General features: G+C 31.4%; 1 protein-coding gene across 1 annotated transcript; it reads left to right on the forward strand.

Annotated features, from left to right (window-relative positions):
- The first annotated feature begins 9,592 nt into the window (after positions 1-9,592).
- On the forward strand, positions 9,593-16,399 carry LOC147816436 (uncharacterized). Its single transcript, XM_087155135.1, has 3 exons — positions 9,593-9,709; positions 12,589-12,670; positions 16,100-16,399. The coding sequence occupies exons 1-3, from the start codon at positions 9,669-9,671 to the stop codon at positions 16,397-16,399; spliced, it is 423 nt and encodes a 140-aa protein (XP_087011261.1). The 5' UTR covers positions 9,593-9,668.
- The last annotated feature ends 3,664 nt before the right edge of the window (positions 16,400-20,063 follow it).

Raw genomic sequence — 20,063 nt, forward strand, 5'->3', positions numbered from 1 at the left:
AATGCAGCTTTTTTTATTTAAATTGTTTCATCTAAAAGCAAAGGCTAATATTTTGTGATTAGAAACCTGTAAAACGTGGCTATTTTCCCACGCTTTTCATCTCTGAGATTCTAACATTAAACTACTACATTTTAAAGATAATAGTTATGGCATAATTATTTCATTAGATATTATAAAATCAACACAATTCTTTAAACTTATTTAAAAAAATATTTTAAAAAAATATTTTGAAAAAATATTTTGAAAATACTTTAAACAAATTTAATATTATTTTTGTATGAATTCAATAAAAATGTTTTCTAAAGAATAAACAGCTAAGTGAAATAAAAAAATAGTGGAAAAATTAAGCTTTGAGTTTTAATAATTTCGAAAATTAACATAAACTTTCATATTATAACCTATGTCATAATTATACATACTTGTTGAATAGATTTTGTTGATGATTATCTGAAAAATTCTTCCATAACTGAAATGTCACACATACAATTATTAGTCACACATATTATTTACAAATAGCTTAATGGATTAGATTATTTTAAGAAATTGAGAAAATCATTACTAAAATATTTAATACCTTTAAATGATATGACCAAAGGCTTAGGAGTAAGAAACGTACGTAAGTACTCGAAGTCAGAATTTTTCATAGCGCCTATCTATCGACTTGATGCATCCAAGAGACTGCCAAAGTGATGCATACCTCAAAGCAGCATTTTTTTTTAAAAAACCGGTTGAATTCGCAACTCAAATCACTCATGTCTGATAGACTTTATAATCAAACATGAAGTACATGTTTGATTTACTTTATGAAGTTTGAAATTAGAATCTTGACTGGGATTTAATTTACGTCAAGCAAATTTCTTAACTAAGAAAATAAAAAATGTACATTTTTCTACTATTGTTTCGATGTAAAAAAAATATGGGCTACATTAGGACGCTAATTGTATTTAAGATAATATTTAAATCTGTGTAAAATCAGTATTGGTAAATCGTATGAAAGATCTCGTATGAATATATTACCGTTATGGTTCTATTAGGATCTATTTGTAAACGTAAGGTGTAGGAGTAAAATAAGAGTAAAATATGAAGAATAAATTTACAAGTAAATGCCCTTAAATTTGGATTATAAAAATATCATGCAGGAAAACAATACCTTTATGAATTTCGTAACTTTATTTTGATGACAACTAAAAAATATGGAAATTAAAGTGGGAAAACTGGTTTCTATCATACATGGTTTTCCTGCAATAAAAATGCACCGACAATAATAGAAAACTTCGCCATCTTTTGATTTTTATATAGAGTTAATAATACTAAACCAAACTCAGTGGCGCGCAATGTGCCCATCTCAGTTTTCTTGACTTTGCGCTACTCTCAGCCACCGGGCGTCTGGAGTTAATGATAATACATTCTAAATTAATGATTCTTGCTTTGAATTGTATTTTAAGAATAGCTTTACTGATTTTTATGTGTATCTTTTCTTAGTGTAACGTTGAACTTGAGAATTACTGTAATTACATTAATGTAAATTTAGCATTACTGTTCGTAACTGTTTTCTTACTGTAATAAAAAAAAAAAAAAAAAAAAAAAGGTGTGGCGACAATTTTATACTAAGCATTGTAAAAAAAAAATACTTGGATCTTTTTTTTTGGATCCAGGTGTAGTGAAACACCTAGAATCATAGCTCAGGGAATAGAGCGCTCACCTTCCAATGAGGTGATCCGGGTTCAAAACTCGGCGATGACTGCTCGATACGAATTCCACTTCCGGCTTGCACCGACCACACAGAGCTGACGTAAAATATCCTCAGTGGCAGACGGATCATGGATTAGAGTCCCTATTCCATGAGGCTATCCGTGGGAGGTTTTCGTGGTTTTCCTCTCCATGCAACGAAAATGCGGATTGACTCCATCAAAAAGTCCTTCAAGGAGGCAAATTTCTCCGAATACTTGATCCAAGAGTTCCCTCGTCTTTTGGATTGAGTTCAAGATTACAAGGTGACGGAGTTGAGCATTAGTAGTCGTAAAGCCGAAAATTGGGCCGGCTGTTCAAGGCCGGTTATAGAATAAAATAAAATACACTATTTTCGTTTAAAGTAGACGACCAACGATCATATTTTGACGGTGAAGTACACTAAGATTCGTCACACTATCATTTCTTTACAAGTCATTACTTTGCATTGAAAAATATTTTTTTCAGAATTTTGATTTACTCTAATATACCATTGAAAAAAAATCTGAAATATTCGTATTATCCTTATGATTACTGTCGCTAAACTGACTTTATGTAATGTTTTTGTAACAATTGATTGCACATTTCCAAGCGTCTTACATACATTATGTAACTGTATTGCATGACTAAAACTTTTTAAAGGTTCCAATGTTTATAAAATGAATACAATGTTAAAACTGTAGAGTAGTTCTTCTCCGAAGTCGGAGTTGTAAAAAAATTGTATTAATTAATACTAATTATGCTTATAATTAAAAAAAACTAATTCTAACTTTTTTATGCAACATCTCATGCCATTTATTTTCACGCATTTGAATTAGTTAAATGATAGAAACTGAAAATAGCCTTATTTGAGTACAATCTGATTACAAAATTCATCATATATTATTATTTTTCAGAAATTTTTTTTTTAAAAAAGTAGTTAAAAATCTCAAACAAAGACTCTCATTGTTTATCGATAGTTAATATCTATTATTTATAACGCCAATTGGTCATATGCTTGCTAAAAAAATTAACTATAAACACCTTTGAAACGTTGATTGTGGTAACAAACATATCCCTGCCGCTGACCCCAACACACTTTAAAAGATGTTTAGCATATAGACATAGTTATTATAAAGACTTTATGCATAATTCAATTTTAAGAGAGACTGATTGGACAGTAGAGGTTCTAATCGTTATTTTGTGCAAAACAGAGCACGCAGACGCATGTTAGGTTTACAGACACCGAGTTTGGATATAGTATTTCCTGAAGGTAAGTAAAAATTATGATTATGAATTATTAGGGTTAATTAGACAAACTTTATACTTTCACCATTACATTACATTCGCTCCTTCTGAATAAAATCAAAAATTTCTTTAATCCATGTTTTTTTTTGAATAAAAAATATTGAATCTCATTAAATGAAGCTAAACATTTGTATTTCGTATTAGGCCTAGTGAATTGTACTGGTATAGCTCATACCATTATTTTAAAATGCTTTAACGCAATGAAAGTCAATGAAAGTCTGATAAACGTGTCTATATGATCTTAGTTTGTTGTTTTATCTGCAAAACTGAGTTCGCTCAGCAGCTAATTTTTAGACATTTTATGAAGTTTCCAGAATAATCATGTTATACTGTGAGACGCTAACTTAAAAAATTTCCTTTCAGTGAATAGAAAGAAAGAAAAAAAAATTATAGCATTCAACATAGATCATATTTTGCTTTTAGAAAATTTAAACATTATAATAGTCTAGTTCGCATTGCTGTTGAATAATGAATCGAAATCACGAAAAATCATAATAATTCAATGTTATTTTTTCAACAAGGGAGGTCGTAAGAAAAATTCAGTTCTCTGAAGGTTAAATAGTAGCAAGACAAATTTCTCTTCCTTTTCTTCTAATTCTCCATTTTTAAAAAAATTATTAAACCGAAGAGTTCATACGGTCTATGAAAATATTAAAAAGGGGTGGCAAAAGTAAGAAAATGAGATTATAACAGAATTTATGGGTAACAAAATAAGTTTATACCCACCTTCAGGCATAATATTTTCATATAAATATGTCAAGTTGTGAAATGTGTGGGCCTCTGTTTTAAATTTCTATGTTATAGCTGATTAATAGAAATTTTCAACTTTTTTATTGCAATATTAGCAGCATTTTGAAAATTTATTAAGGGGTGTACAAACCCTAATGAATAGAGTTAATTAAAACGTAATGCATGCTAATTTTGCCTTTATCTTAGCATTGTTTAAACTGGTTAAAAAATAATGTAAATAAATAGAAGGAAATATTTTATAAATTATATAAAATCATTTAATTATAAGATTTGCAAATAGATTATAATAGCACGGAGAGACCAAATGGTTCGTATTTTCAACTTCAATTAAATGAAAAAAATGTAATTATTCTCCTTAATGTTAACTTCTTTTTATTATTTCATCATAAAATATCCTCCCACTTTTTTTTTATTTATCGAAAACTAAACTTGCTCGTATACTAATGCTTACTCTAGCATATTTAGTATACTAAAATTTGTACACTGATTCTAAGAAATCTTTGACTAGGCAATATGCTACTCACTTTTAAGTGCAAAAGAAGTATTTCTTAAAATGAAGGTACTCAGAATGTCACAGGCTGGATTTTTTAACATAATTTTTAGGGTTAGGAAATCTCTCTAAATTCCACTTATCCTTATAATTTTGCTATCACCTAATATTTTTTTTGAGGCGCGAACACTTAGAAACTTGAAATTACAAAGAAGTGTTGAAAAAAGTTCAGTAAGTAAGACGGAACAAAAAAATTTTAACATTTGATAATTAATTCAAGAATTATTTACCGTTATATTTATAGTAAAATATATCATGCGTGCCTCAGAGGAGTTTGAATTCGACAGGTTGAAAATGCTACTTCAATTCCTGAACCTAATGCAAGGCTTTTATTTTTAAAATATCAATTTGTTTGAAATTTGTTTAAATTATACATGCTTTTTTATGCTTTTTCGAAATTTTCTCTCTCTTTTTAACATAAAATAATGACTATTTATCCTTTGTTGCAGAAAAATTTATTAATCTTCCTCGAGATCTTCCTTTTACATATTCGCATTTGATTCGATGTTAAAAGCAACGTCAAAAAAGGAATAAATATTGTAAATAAATGAGATATAGAGAGCTAGAATAGATGTTTTCAGTTATAAATCTAAACATTTACATCGAAATTTTCTAAAATATAACAGCCTCAAGACAGATTAAAGAAAAGCAAATATGTTTTTAATTTGAACTAAAATATGATGTAAGGATAACGTTTTACATTGTTAATGAGAAAAATTAGCTCTAATTGCTTCACACACTCTGCATTTTTACTTTTAAATATTTTTATTCAAGTGCAGTTAGGATCCGAAGACGTGCCATTTCAATTTTGTTTTTCTGCAGAGGAAATGGCTCTCCTGCTTAGTGGTATAATTAAGAAATATGCACGAAAAATAAATAATTAACCATCATCTGACTCCTATTAGTCATTTAAATAAATCTCCATTTTAAAACATCATAGAAATGTAAACTGTCTATCACTATTCTATCTGGTAAAAAGTATAAACGTCAAATAAATGGTAAAATGAGTAATAGTTAGGATATTTTGGAAATTTTTATCATGTTATCTTTTAGTATGGTATGAGAACTATTTATTAGGCTAAATTTACTGTTCAGTATTGTATTTTTTATTCACACCGAAGAGCCATTACATTATGACCACCCTCCATCTATAACAATGGGCTCTCCCAGGTTTTCATGGTTTCTCGCCCAGGAACAATGTTTTCATGGGCACATTAGGACCCACAATACTCATAGAACAATCCCTGACGAAGCTACTTGAACATAGTTCCAGACCAGGTTCACCCATTTATGACAACAGTTTTTCCTACGGGGGATGGTGTTTACCAACAGGATTATGCACCATGTCATAAGGGTCGAATCGTCGAAGAACATTCCAGTGACTTTCAAGTCATGTCTTGGCCCCAAAATTCACCTGACCTTAATCCAATACAGCATTTGTGAACCTACTTGGAAAATCAAATTCTTGTTGCCACGCTACCCTGTCGCAATGTGAGGGAATTGCAGGACCATTTGGTGAGCGCTTGGTCCCAGATCTCTCAGACTACCTATCAGCACCTTGTGGAATCAATGCCACGGCGGAAGCTAACAGTTTTGAGGGCTAAAGGTGGTCCTACATGTTATTAGCTGGGTGGTCATAATGTAATGGCTCTTCGGTGTATATGTGGTGTAAGGAACTAGTAAGCCGTTGCCATAACGAGAAGAAGAATTTCAGCGTGAATAGTTTAAATATCATAAATTTTGGTTTAATTAATAGAATTATGTTTTTTTCTTACAGTAAGATACAGTAAGTTACAGATACAGTAAGTTTCTGTAACAAACATTATATACACCGAAGAGCCATTACATTATGACCACCCTCCAGCTATAACAATGGGCTCGCCCAGGTTTTCAAGGTTTCTCGCCCAGGAACAATGTTTTCATGGGGCACATTAGGACCCATAATTCTCATAGAACACTCCCTGACGTCTGTAAGCTACTTAGCATAGTTGCAGGCCAAGTTCACCCATTCATGGCAACAGTTTTTCCTGCGGGGGATGGTGTTTACCAACAGGATAATGCACCATGTCATTAAGGGTCGAATCGTCATAGATTGGTTCGAGGAACATTCCAGTGGCTTCCAAGTCATGTCTTGGTCCCCAAATTCACCTGACCTTAATCCAATGGAGCATTTGTAGTTCTACTTCGAAAACCAAATTCGTGGTGCCACGCTACCCCTTCGCAATGTGGGGGAATTGCAGGACCAGTTGGTGAGCGCTTGGTACCAGATATCTCAGACTAGCTATCAGCAACTTGTGGATTCAATGTCACGGCAGGTGCTAGCAGTTTTGAGAACTAAAGGTGGCCCTACATGTTATTAGCAGGGTGGTCATAAAGTAATGGCTCTTCGGTGTATATGTGGTGTAAGGAACTAGTAAGCCGTTACCATAACGAGAAGAAAAATTTCAGCGTGAATAGTTTAAATATCATAAATTTTGGTTTAATTAATAGAATTATGTTTTTTTCTTAAACAAAAGGAGATGTTTTTACGATACAAATAAGGTAATTCTGCTTAGAATCTTTTTCTCCGTGTAAGAACATTTCTTTTGTTAATACGTGTGTGTCAATCATAAATCAACAAATGACTGTAAATAATCAACCCCAGGAATGTTTTTTAGACCATTGCCATTAGGCCCATTGAGCAGTTCTAATCTGACATAAATCAAGTATATTACTACTACTACTCAATTTTAATAGATGGTAAATAGGTCTAAATGATGCTTTCAAGTGTTGCAAAAAACTAAACTAGGATAGATCAAGCTATGGTGTCTGGGTTATGCATCTTTTATAGGAGAAGGGGGCTTATTTATTCATTCACTTACGTATGTTAATTTATTTGAAAATACAGGGATTAGCTGAAAAACGTTTTTCCAATTTGAATAATGGATGACACAAGTTTAAAAGAAAACAGCAAAAATATGCACCCAGTGTTCTGGCAGGACTCGATTTCACTACATCCATGCTTAAGAACTGTTAGCGGAACAACGGTTCCGAACGGCGAGGAAGCATTGTAAAAAAACAGCCTAGGATTTATTGCAAAAAACAACCATACATTATTAGAGGGCAGTTGAAGACAACTATTGCTCTTCCACCAAACACTCCAAGCGTAGAGGTATTCAATTTTACCAAGTGACAAGCTATTGTTTGTATTAATCACATGACCTTGCTTATATACCTAAAAAAATATTAATTTATTGATACGCATCCAGGGCTACGGTGGAAGACGAGGTAGATTAACTCTTATGTACATTAATTGGTAATTAAAACGTCGCACTAGAGCTGCATAATGGGCAATTGGTGATGGTCTGGGAAACATCCATGAGGATAATCCAGAGACAACATGCATCAGTCACATCCCATTTTACAGGGAGGATGCATTTACACACCATCCACCCATCTGCAGATTGTAATTTGGAACTGATAAAGGCACGATTAATTTCTGATCCAATACCAAGAGAGGTATTGATTTGTTATGGGGGCTTGGTGGATTTTGGAATCCTGGAAGATTTAGCGTGCACCAGTCACCATTTTGTATACAGGAAGTCTTCGAACTCATGACCGCTCGGACATGGGCTCTCCAGGCAGGCTATCTTGGTCTCATATGTAAATAGATACTATCGGAGTTTCAGTGGGATTCGAATCTGCTACCTCCAAGCTTCCATTAAGGATGTTGGGACATTCCTGATTTGTCGCATTTAAGTTACTGATTTAGTTTTTTAGCTTTATCGAAGCAATTGTATATTTACAAAGACGCATGTTTTAAAGTTTTATGAGGTTAATAGATATTAGCTTACAGCTTACATAAAAATGCTTTAACTAAAGAAAATAGAAGTTTTTGAACTGAAAGCTTTGCATTTTCTCAAATTAAACTAGTGCTGTCAAAAGTAAATTTTTTTTCGGTGAAATTACTAAAGTTTACCACATTTACCACTAAATAGATTGATTAGAAAACAATATTTTATTATTAATTGTAACAAAAGACATTACGAGAGTGGTCCGGCAAAAATGATTATTTTTCGGTTTTCTTAGAAAGCCAGAAAAATGAGGTAAATTTTACCATATATCGGTAGTTTTGATCATGCTTTTTTCCCAGCGTACATAAATTTACAGTAATTGCATATTTTATAAACAAATTAATCGCTTTTATTATAATTTTTTTAAATGAAATTTTAAGGAAAAAAAATGAACAATGAAGAATAAGAAGCAACTATTGGGGTTGAAGAGTGGTGCGATTACGGGGAGAAGCCTCCTAGTAATCTATGGGAAGAGGAGGAATTAGAGGCATGTTGGACTAGGCTCAATCATTTAAATGTTTATAAATATTTTTTTTTCATAATCATGTTGCCACACTAATACCTCAAACCTTATAAAAGAATTATTCTTAGAAAATAATTATATTTTGAATGTACTATTTTTATTTCAACAAGCTGTATTTTAGTACAGTACCTAAGTAAATAATTTCTCGAAAGTCAATAATTTCTCGGTGAAAAGCAGTCTTCATTAAACTCAGCACGAGTTCTGACTTTAGAATATTTACTTATTTTTAGCAATTGAGTATGAAGAAATATTCATTCAGCTATATATTATTCATTGCGGTATAGTTATAGTGAAGAAAAGTATATAGGATACGATCAGAACCTTTATCGGCCTAAGTTGCATAATATTGCAATACATCAAAGTCTTCCGCTTATGTTTGAATTGTTGTCAAGTGATGTTTAAATTGCTTTTAAAATGACTGATCACGCATCTCAAACCTAATGAATGGTTTAATGCTTATTACATTTACTGAAAAAGCAAACGCATGTAATGATGCAAAGTAAAAAATAAATTATTCATTGTAGTAAAAGCATAATAAGTAACTTTCTACCTCAGAATCAATAAATTATTCAACAACTGATCCCTTACACTAATTTTAAAGCTTTTAACAATTCAAAAATTAAATATTCATCAAACTAAATGTATAGTTTACATGAATTAAAAGGGACCGTTTTAAAATATTTTATTTACATAATTTTATATTTTTTGCAATCTAATGGTGACATCTTTAATATTTTAGAAATATTGAGCTTTTTTCAGTAATATTTGTAATTTTATTATAATATGGTATAATGTAGTATGTTAATTCGTTAAAGAAACTGATTGTTTGTTTCATTTGACTATGTTATCCTATTTGAAGTAAAACAAATAAATAAATATTTAATTTACTGTTAAAGATGAAATGCATAATTTTCTTTTTCAGAAAAATCATTCAAAGAATATGAAATGAAGCGAATTTGTTGCTTAAATAAAACCTTTGGAATAATTTGAAGAGGAGATGGCGCACAATGTGAAAAGGACAATTCCAAAAATAAGCAGGTAACAATATGTAAAAAAACCCTTTTATTTATTTCTTTGCTTTACACCGAAGATCCATTACATTATGACCACCCTGCTAATAACATGCAAGACCACCTTTAGCCCTCAAAACTACTAGCACCCGCCGGAGCATTGATTCCACAGGGTGCTGATAGGTAGTCTGAGGTATCTGGTACCAAGCGCTCACCAACTGGTCCTGCAATTCCCTCACATTGCGAGGGGGTAGCGTGGCAGCACGAATTTGGTTTTCCAAGTAGGACCACAAATGCTCTATTGGATTAAGGTCAGGTGAATTTGTGGGCCAAGACATGACTTGAAAGTCACTAGAGTGTTCCTCGAACCAATCCATGACAATTCGACCCTTATGCATGGTGCATTATTCTGTTGGTAAACACCATCCCCCGCAGGAAAGACTGTTGTCCTGAATGGATGAACCTAGTCTGCGACTATGTTTAAGTAACTTACAGACGTCAGGGATTGTTCTATGAGGATTATGAGTCCTAATGTGTCCCATGAAAACATTGTTCCTGGGCGAGAAACCATGAAAACCTGGGCGAGCCCATTGTTATAGATGGAGGGTGGTCATAATGTAATGGCTCTTCGGTGTATATTGTTGTCAGATTAATATTGTTTCTCCAACATTTCTAGAGATTTTAGAGCATGTTAGCTACAATCTTATACGGATCCAAGCTGGGGTTGGTTCATTTTATCATGGAAATTAAACTATATTTAATTAATTACAAAGTACTTCAGTTTTTAAAGCTCAGAAAGTTTACGCAATATTATGGCATATTTACCAATATCATAGTTAATTTTTTTCTAAATTTTTCGAGAGGGTGAAGTTAACAGAAACTCTGTACTAATAAACGGAGAAAAATTCTGGTAAAATTACCGTACTGTAAGCTATTTGATGAGGGACAAGCCATTGTTTTTATTAAGCACATAAGATTGCATATATATCTAAAAAAATATTTATTTATTGATACACATCCAGGGCTACGGCGGGAGACGAGGTACGCAGTTACATACATTAACTCGTAGGTACATTAATTGGTAATTAACACTCGAGCTGCACAATAGGCTATTGGAAACGGTCAGGGAAGCATCCCTAAGGATCCGAAGACAATTTTCATCATCTGCAGAGGTGATCAAATTGAACTCAAGGGGAAGGAAATCTTCTCCAGATCCCTGTATCCATGGCACTCAGTGACCAACCCCAGTACTTTCCATTCCACAAAGTTTACGAGCACGTATATTGCATGAACTTGGTAGGTTTTAGCGGAGTCAGGGATCAAACCTCGGTCCTTCCCGACCGGAGTCCGATTCGTTATCCACTGGGCTGCCATAACCCAGTAGTGTATGATAATAAAATTTCTGATAAAAAAATATATAATTCTGGTATTAAGGAAACTAAAATATATGGTACTTAAACCATTCCATGGGTAATTTTCCCGTTGATATGGTAACGGTAAAATTCTGGTTTGCTAAATCATAGTTCTTATTACCACAATCTTAGTAAAAGATACAAAATTGAAAAGCAAAGCACACTGCTGAAACCTTTTAGAAAGTAATTATTTCTTAAATTGATCAGAAATTTAATATGTTGTAGTTCAAAAAATATTCTGATCCAAAGCTCTCATTGACTCCAAGTTTAAAAATTGAGCCTTTCTATCCATAAAAGAGTAATTCCCAATTATCTAATTACGTCATGGCATTGGCATTAACTAAGGAAATTGGAAGAAAAAATGGTTATTGATGAACTTTTAAATAAGGATTGTAAATTAGATCAAATAATGAAAAAGCTAGTAGCACGTTAGAACGTCCGACGCAAAATGAGTAGCTTTTTTTCGCATTAACCTTAACCAATGCTGTGAGCTTCAGGCACCCTTCATCACAATCCACAGTGACCGTTGCCTAAATATCTTATAGATCTTATAATCTTATAAGGGATGCTTCCCAGACCGTCGCCAATGCCCCATTGTGCAGCTCTAGTGCGACGCAAATGAACAACAACAACAATATCTTTTAGGCTCCAATCTCGAAAACAGTTTATTTTTGGACTTAGATGTCATAGTTCTTATATGTCACAGGACTTATATGTCATATTTTTGGACTTATATGTCATAATGTTCAGAATGTTTTTTTAACTACAACATATTAAATTTTCAGATAATTTGATAGAGAACTAATTTCCATAGAATTTGTGCGGAGTCCTATAACAAAATAAAGGGTTTTTATGTCAATCAGAAAGGTATCAAATAAACTTAACAAAATTTACCATAATTACCAACTTACATAACATGCTATGAAACTGTACTTTATAATTAGTTTTACCGAAATCACTACCAAATGCTACAGTAAAAATTGCCAAGCTTTTTCGTGTTCCTGCAGATCTAGAAACACATTAAATTCTGGTAGTTTTGACCATATTTTTTTTCTCAGTGTAATTACTGTATGCAGAAAATAAGCTTTAAAATTTTGCAGATTTTAAATTTTTACTGTACCAAATAGTATCGAAGTAATAGAATTATTTATACTAAATTTTTTTTTATCTATATGTCTTATTTTGTTCAAAAGTTATTCGTTAAAATAAAAGAAAAAAAAACAACTATCTTAATTTTCGTAGAAAACACTTCTACACTATATTCGTCTTATTATACAAATTCGTCTTATTATATAAATTCGTCTCATTATAAATAAGCTTATTATAATAAGAAGTGCTAACATTAATAAGCACTTCTATATATAATCTTCAATTTCAAAAAATAAATTTATTTAAAAAATGCAGTTTTTAAGATGAATACGATTTTTCTGATTCAATCAATCGATATTAAAAGATAAATAAGCAATGTTTATTTTAAAATTAATTATTTCTTCAGGATAGAAATTGATCCCGGCAATAAAAGGAAGAATTCAAATCGAAGAAAAGTTCAGAATGAGGCATCCGAACTGCTTAGAGCTGTAAGATATAGTTTATATTCCAATTATTTTTATATTTCTAACATTGCACTAAAAATTTATTTTATAAATGTATGAACTGTGCATTTTTATTTGTTTCAATTATAAAAGAGTAAATGAGCAGTTATTTTATCACGGGAAAATGAGGTATGTACTAGATAAATAAAGTTTAAGTGAAAGAGGTAAGATGTGTAACTCTAAAACTTGTGGTGTATTGTCTCTCCAAATATGATGTTGAGCAACCAATAAAGGCACAAGGGGTTTAATTTCAAAGTGGTCGGACCACGCTATTGGTCGAAATTGACATCACTACGTGTGGGAAGGGAGATGATATCGCTCATGGGCTGCAAAAGTGGCACAACTAAAAAAACTCGCGTTTTGGACTAAGAACAGGTGTAAATATGAAAATACACACTCTTTTCAGCAGCAATACTAGCACAACTCATAAGTCAACTTGAAGACAATCTTCGGTTAAGCAAACCAAAGCATTTCGTATGCATTTTCCTTAGCAATGAAAATTTTAAACCCACTTATCTCAAAACATGATTTTTTGAGTAGTGCCGCTATTGCAGCCCATGAGCGATATGCTTTGGCGGACATTTATTTAATTCTGGCTACTGATTTCAATTTCAGGTGTGCTCTGGGCTTTTTCCTTCTTTTAAATGCGTACGTAATATCAGTATTAAGTTTTATTAAATGACTTTTTACTCTAATAGAAACTATCATAAAATCGTTCGAATTGTAAATAGTATTTCTTTCGCACAATTGTAATAATCAAAGCAATTATTTATTTAGTCGTATGCATTATACATTTTAAACACTTGTAACAGAAAAAAATACTGTCTACAATCAGAGGTCTCATAAGAACTTAACTCCAGTAGTACTGTCACCATTTCACCATTTTTCTTGCCACTTTTAAAATTCAGCGAATTGCATTATTGTTTTCTATTTAACAACCATTTCTTGTGTTGGAATAAATTTTTCTGAAATATTGAACTGAAACACACAATTGAAAATCAATGTAGTTATATATCTTGATGCTGTAATAAAATCAATCATAAATTTATTGAATAGAAATAAAGAAAATCAAAAATTAACTGGCTGCGACGCGTGTGTGCAACTGAAAACGTATTCGTGACAATAGACGGCGCCACTGAGAAACAAGAAAAGTACCGTCTGTCTTAAAATTTGCTTGTTTTCACCACACAGGCTTGCTGGTATTGACTAGTGGCATTAGAAACAACAACAGCACAACCCAAAAAAATTGTGCGAAGGTACTCTTTATTTTGGGTTAACACCAAGTCGACCGTTCAAATATAATTTAAAGTGTGCAATTTAAATCTAAACATTTAAAATGGAATATGCTTACTCCAAACTCTCGGGGTTTCGCACCATACGAGAATAATTTTCATTTCCTAAAATACTCATGTTAGTACGCTAGTATTTCGTCTGCATTCCAGAATGAACTGGCAAGAGTTTGTTATTGATATTCATCAACTGAAACAAATAAATAAATAGATAAATAAATAAATAAGTTTTTGTATACTGTATTCAATGAATTTGAAATGTATGATTTTCATCTTTTTCTTGTCTGTTAAGGTTCTAATTAATAGAACCGAGGTTAAGGTTCTAATTAATGTTCCGAGTTCTAATTAATAATAATCTCTTTGTGCTACACGTATGTTTGATTTACAAATTAAGAAATTTTACAAATTGACAATAACAAATTGATTTACAAATTACAGCGTGTATACATTCTAAATTAATGACTCATATTTTATATTGTTGTGCAAAAATAACTTCACTGACACTTATACGTATTTAATGCCATTCTAAATTTTAGTAATACTGAATAAGAAAAGTAACAAAAATGGTGGCGGCTACTTCATACCAAGAAATGTAGGGGAACATTTTTGGTGTAGTGACCCATACGAATTATGCTTGGAGTTTTACAACGCCACTTTGGTGTAAAATAGTTACCACAATATTTGTTGTTGAGGTACGCTAAAATTTTTACAGTGTACTTACTATCTTTTCAGTGTACTACAGATTTTTTCCTAGTATGTGAGAGAAAAAGTGTGCTAAAGTGGTATGTGACTGAAAGAGATAACTGCATGGCATGGAAAATAAATCCCCAAGTTGTAATGCGCAAATAAATAAAAAATAACGAAACATCCTAAAGAACTTTTGATCTAATGATCGACATTTCAAGTACTAGAATTCAATACTTAATGGTTCATGGGGGTGACTTGAAGTATGCTATATAGTGCAGATGATATTTTAAGTTACGAAATCACCCTCAAAAATGTACTTTCTCTGAATAAATATTCTTATATTTCGCTGAATTTCGATTCCTGATACCCAAAATATAGGGATGAGCGGCAATCAGGGAAATATAGTCCCAATATTTCAGGTCAGGAGAGCGGTTGAACGCTTAGACCCCTAAATGTTAATTATACTTTTAGCTTATTTTTTCTATTTTGCACCTTAATTATAGTTCTCGCTTAGGTTGCCATGTGTCGAGTATAAAATGCACACTAGTATGAATTTTATTAATCCAGAACTAGTCAAATGAAAAAATATTTTTTTATATATATATATATTTTTTTTTATTATTTTATTTATTTATGTTCGAAATATTTTGTATGCAAATTTCTTTCTGAAATTTGTTTTTATAATAGAATCAACTTTTATAAATATAAACTTCTTCCTTGATCTTCGATTATAATCGTTCATGATATATCTTTAAACTAATATAATTACCGAAAAGATGTTTTTGCTGTATTAAAGGCACGTGAAGGAAAGCACTATAATCGCGACAAACCTAACCATTAAACATTGTATATCGCATGATTAATAATATTCTGCTACTGTAGAAGAGCTTGCATTAGAATAGTTTAAAATATTGTTTAAAGAGGAAACAAACAAGAAATTCTATTGATAAAAATAGTAGTAAATATGGCGTTATTTGGTAAAATGATGTCAACAGATTTTAACAGCTTTGGAAATGCTTAAAGATAAGCCCTGCCATTATCACATTATTATTTCAAAATTTGGCAAATAAAATAAATAAAACGAATGAGCTTTGACATAGACTTCTAATAAGCAAGCCTTTATTATTTAAAGGTAAGAAAACCCAGACAGAGTAAAAAAGTATTTATTTGTTTCAAAATCGCAGCTTTGGGGATTGGATTTGAGCTACTTATATATGCTTTAGTACTATCGCCTTTTGCATGTGGCAAATACAAAATATTAGAAAAATCTGTTTCAAGTAGCTACCTCATGCGATTTATCTACTTTCTAATCTCATGATGGCTAGACAGTAATCCTCTACGAAATAGGTTAAATAATAATCATATCATTTGTAAGTTTTTTTTTGAAATTCTGTGTTCTAAACTATGCTCTGCTTATGAATTTATGTGTTTTGTATAGCGGCGGAGGGAAATAATGGACCAGTTCAAGACAAATACAGAGATTTCATTTAAAAGTCATGCAAAAACTGTTTTGAGTAATTCCTTGATAACCAGCTTTCCTCAAATTGCCTCTTACGCCACATGGAAACGAAGACTGCTAAAGATTGTAATATTTATCATTTGTGTTTTCGGCTTTGGATATCAAACTTGGGACTTTTTAATCATTTATAATTCATATCCAACGGTTATGAATGTAGAGTTTTCAACACCTTATGAGATAGTACAACCTGCCATCACAGTTTGCAATAATAACAGGTGAGGATTATCATAAAATGTGTCCTCCTAGTGAACTAAGTGCTCTAGGAGTTTCAATATATATTTTTTAATAAAAAATTTTGCCGGTTAAAGCAAAAATCGTAGCCAATTGAGATAATTCTTAAATATGTTTGTAAGCGAAGCGTACTTCGAAAAACTTTCTTATTATCAATTTTTAGTTTTTAGACATATTGTTCAATCTTTTTAACAAACTAAATGATACTTAAGTATGGAAATTAGAAAATGTCTGATTTATAACATATTTAATATTATAAAAAAAATTAAATGCAAAACGAACAAAGAAATTCTACCGTATTGCATTGCTCACTACATGTAGTATTTAAATTGTTCAAAATATCATTTTTAAGTTAAAAAAATAATAACTTGATTTTATACATATATGTATTTATGTTTTCGTACAAATAACATTAATAATAGACACTCAAGAGCCATTACATTATGACCACCCTGCTAATAACATGTAGGACCACTTTAGCCCTCAAAACTGCTAGCACCCGCCGTGGCATTGATTCCACAAGGTGCTGATAGGTAGTCTGAGATTTCTGGTATCCAGCGCTCACCAACTGGTTCAGCAATTCCCCGACATTGCGAAGGGGTAGCGTGGCACCACGAATTTGGTTTTCCAAGTAGGACTACAAATGCTCTATTGGATTAAGGTCAGGTGAATTTGGGGGCCAAGACATGACTTGGAAGCCACTGGAATGTTCATCGAACCAATCCATGACGATTCGACCAGTATGACATGGTGCATTATCCTGTTGGTAAACACCATCCCCCGCAGGAAAAACTGTTGCCATGAATGGGTGAACTTGGCCTGCAACTATGCTCAAGTAGCTTCCAGACGTCAGGGATTGTTCTATGAGGATTATGGGTCCTAATGTGCCCCATGAAAACATTGTTCCTGGGCGAGAAACGATGAAATCCTGGGCGAGCCCATTGTTATAGCTGGAGGGTGGTCATAATGTAGTGGCTCTTCGGTGTATATAATGTTTGTTACAGAAACTTACTGTATCTTTGAAAATAAAGCTAAGTTGAGAACATAAATAATGAAGATTCGATAAATAATAGATATTCTTTCTGGAATCAATCTGCAGTTTTTCAATAGAATTTAATGATTAAATACTTAACAAATAAATTTTGAATTGCTTATAATGGGTGTTATAATTTCCAAAAATACCCATACATAACTAGAAATATCCATCGAAAAATGAAAAACAAATTGTTCACATTGTGGTATTTGCATGGTAGATTTCGTTTAACAGTGCCCAAAAGAAATTTAAAAAGTACAGAACCGATTTTGGCTTTGTTTTCTTAAAAACAGAACACTTAAAGATCCACAAAAGAAACAAAAAGAAAAAAAAATGAAAAGAGAAAGAGTAAAATGAAAAAAGTTGTGATTGCCTTATTACGATCATTGGCTTTTTCTTTCTGGATTGTCTCCGTTTACGCCACAATATTTCAAATCATGGGTTGCAAAAACTGTCTAAATTGATGTTTGTCATAGAATTGGTTTTCAAATCCTGCCTATGTACGTGTTTCAAGACTTTACAAAATACTTTTCCTTCTACAGTATTCATATTTATATTGAAATCACCGTCAAGCCAGTAACTATAAGTTAATAATTATAACAACAGTGGTCGCCATAGGGCGCGTGCAATGACGACGCATGCGCACTGTTCACTATTACTCTTGAACACAGTTGAAAAGTGTGATGACGTTAAGTTGCGCACTGTATCAAACCCAAATCAAGATCCATTTTGCCAATGAGTAAAAAAAAACTTATTCGTTCCAAATTATAAAAAGTCTATTGCATATATAGTGGTAATATAATACTAGATATATTTCTTACAGCTTTTTTGAAACATGATATTCCTTTGAAACTGTTTTTTTAAAGCTAAGAGTCATATTTACCAAAAGTACCCATACATGCCTACAAATATTTGTAGGAACTTTTGTTAATACTGTTATTTAATGCAAAACAAGGAATTTTCAGTGCATGAATCAAACTTACCAAAAAGTCTAGATACTTAGATTTATTTAATTATTAAATATGGGCGTTATACTTTTAAGAGCACAGGTTTGCATATGTCTTAAAATATATATAGAATACTGAAGCAAAAATATTAGTTGATTCAAAGCACGCAAAGTTCAGTGAGTAAATAGCAATAACATAAGGTCAAATATTTGGCGATTTTTTAAAAAAAAAATTGTAACAGAGATTCATTAGAAACTTCATTTACTTTAAAAGTTGAGAGCCATATTTTTTGAAAATATTCATGTATATTTAGAAATAGTAATGAAAATCGTATTTTGTCCAAAAACGTAAACTTCAGTTTATATCAAGCGATAACAGAAGACGAGATATTTTGTGATTTTTTTAAATAATTCTTTTATAAAGCAGGAATCATTTGAAATTGATTTCATTTTAAAATATGGCTGTCATACATCTCGTTCAAACCTATACATGTATACATAGAAAAATATTATATAGTTGAAAACACTCGAAATCCAGTGAATACAAAGCGTATATAATAAGATAAGACAGTTGGTGAATTTTCCCTAAATTTTTACAATTTTATTCAATCCACGCGATTTTATTCTAAATTTTCGGCTGTCCAATTTTTTTAAAACTACTCTTATATTCTCAGAAATATTGTTTAAGAAAATTAGAACAAGCAGCTTTGCTTACATGCAACTCAATTGCGAATTTCTTTCCATAATTTTTTGCAACATGGATTTCATTTTAAGATCATCACATTTTATCATCACATAAACATCACATAATTTATTTTAACATCACATAATTTATCATCACATTTTATAGAAATACTAATGAAATAATTTCAAAAAAAGGAAATTTAGTTTAAAAGAATTCCAAAACTTTCTGTTATTAGCTAAATCTTTTTTCTTTTTTTTGGAAATATTTCGCATTGCTTCATTTCTTTTAAACTGTTTCCCCCCCCTTTTTTTTTTAAGTATGTGGGTGTTTTGGTTTTTGAAAATATGACAAACGTATGATATTTTTTTCTTCAAAACTCTCAATCTTAAAACCAAATGCATAACGCTGAGAGAAGATTGAAAATTTTAAAAGTTTTTTAATTTTTCTTCTCTTTTAAGAATACGACATTCATTGTAACTGAAATCGATTTAAAACACGGGCTTCAAATGTTCCGAAAATACCCATACAATACAATGAACATTAGAATGTAACATTTAAAATAGTTGCAAATTTTCCAAAAATATCCATATATGTCCAGAAATATCTATTGAAAAATCTTACAATAATCTTATTTAGCCCAAATTACGTAGAATACACTGTATTTATTACACAAACATAAAAGACAGATCAATTAGCTAATATTTTAGAATTTTTTGCCGCAAGGTATGTATTTAAAGCTGGTTTCATTGAGCGTTATATTATCCAAAATCACGCATTTGCATTTAGAAATATTAAAAGAAAAATTCGTTTAAAAAAATCTTACCTCTTCCAAAACAAGCAAAATCCAGATTGTATATAAGTTTAACCAGAAAATTTCGTTCGTTGAATTTTTTGATATTTTTTGGCAAATTTTTTATTAAATTGAATTTGATTTCATACAAATTTTTCATTAAAATTGTGCATAATAACTCGGATTTTGATCTCCAAT

The sequence above is a fragment of the Parasteatoda tepidariorum genome, chromosome 1, assembly GCF_982258835.1.
Source record: "Parasteatoda tepidariorum strain Cologne lab strain chromosome 1, Ptep-v5.0, whole genome shotgun sequence".
Lineage (NCBI taxonomy): Eukaryota > Metazoa > Arthropoda > Arachnida > Araneae > Theridiidae > Parasteatoda > Parasteatoda tepidariorum.

Bases quoted from the DNA above. Each gene is read 5' to 3' on its own strand.
- LOC147816436 (XM_087155135.1), top strand. From the start codon at position 9,669: ATGGCGCACAATGTGAAAAGGACAATTCCAAAAATAAGCAG. The intron at 9,710-12,588 runs GTAACAATATGT...TTATTTCTTCAG, and splicing joins ACAATTCCAAAAATAAGCAG to GATAGAAATTGATCCCGGCA. The intron at 12,671-16,099 runs GTAAGATATAGT...TGTTTTGTATAG, and splicing joins CATCCGAACTGCTTAGAGCT to CGGCGGAGGGAAATAATGGA.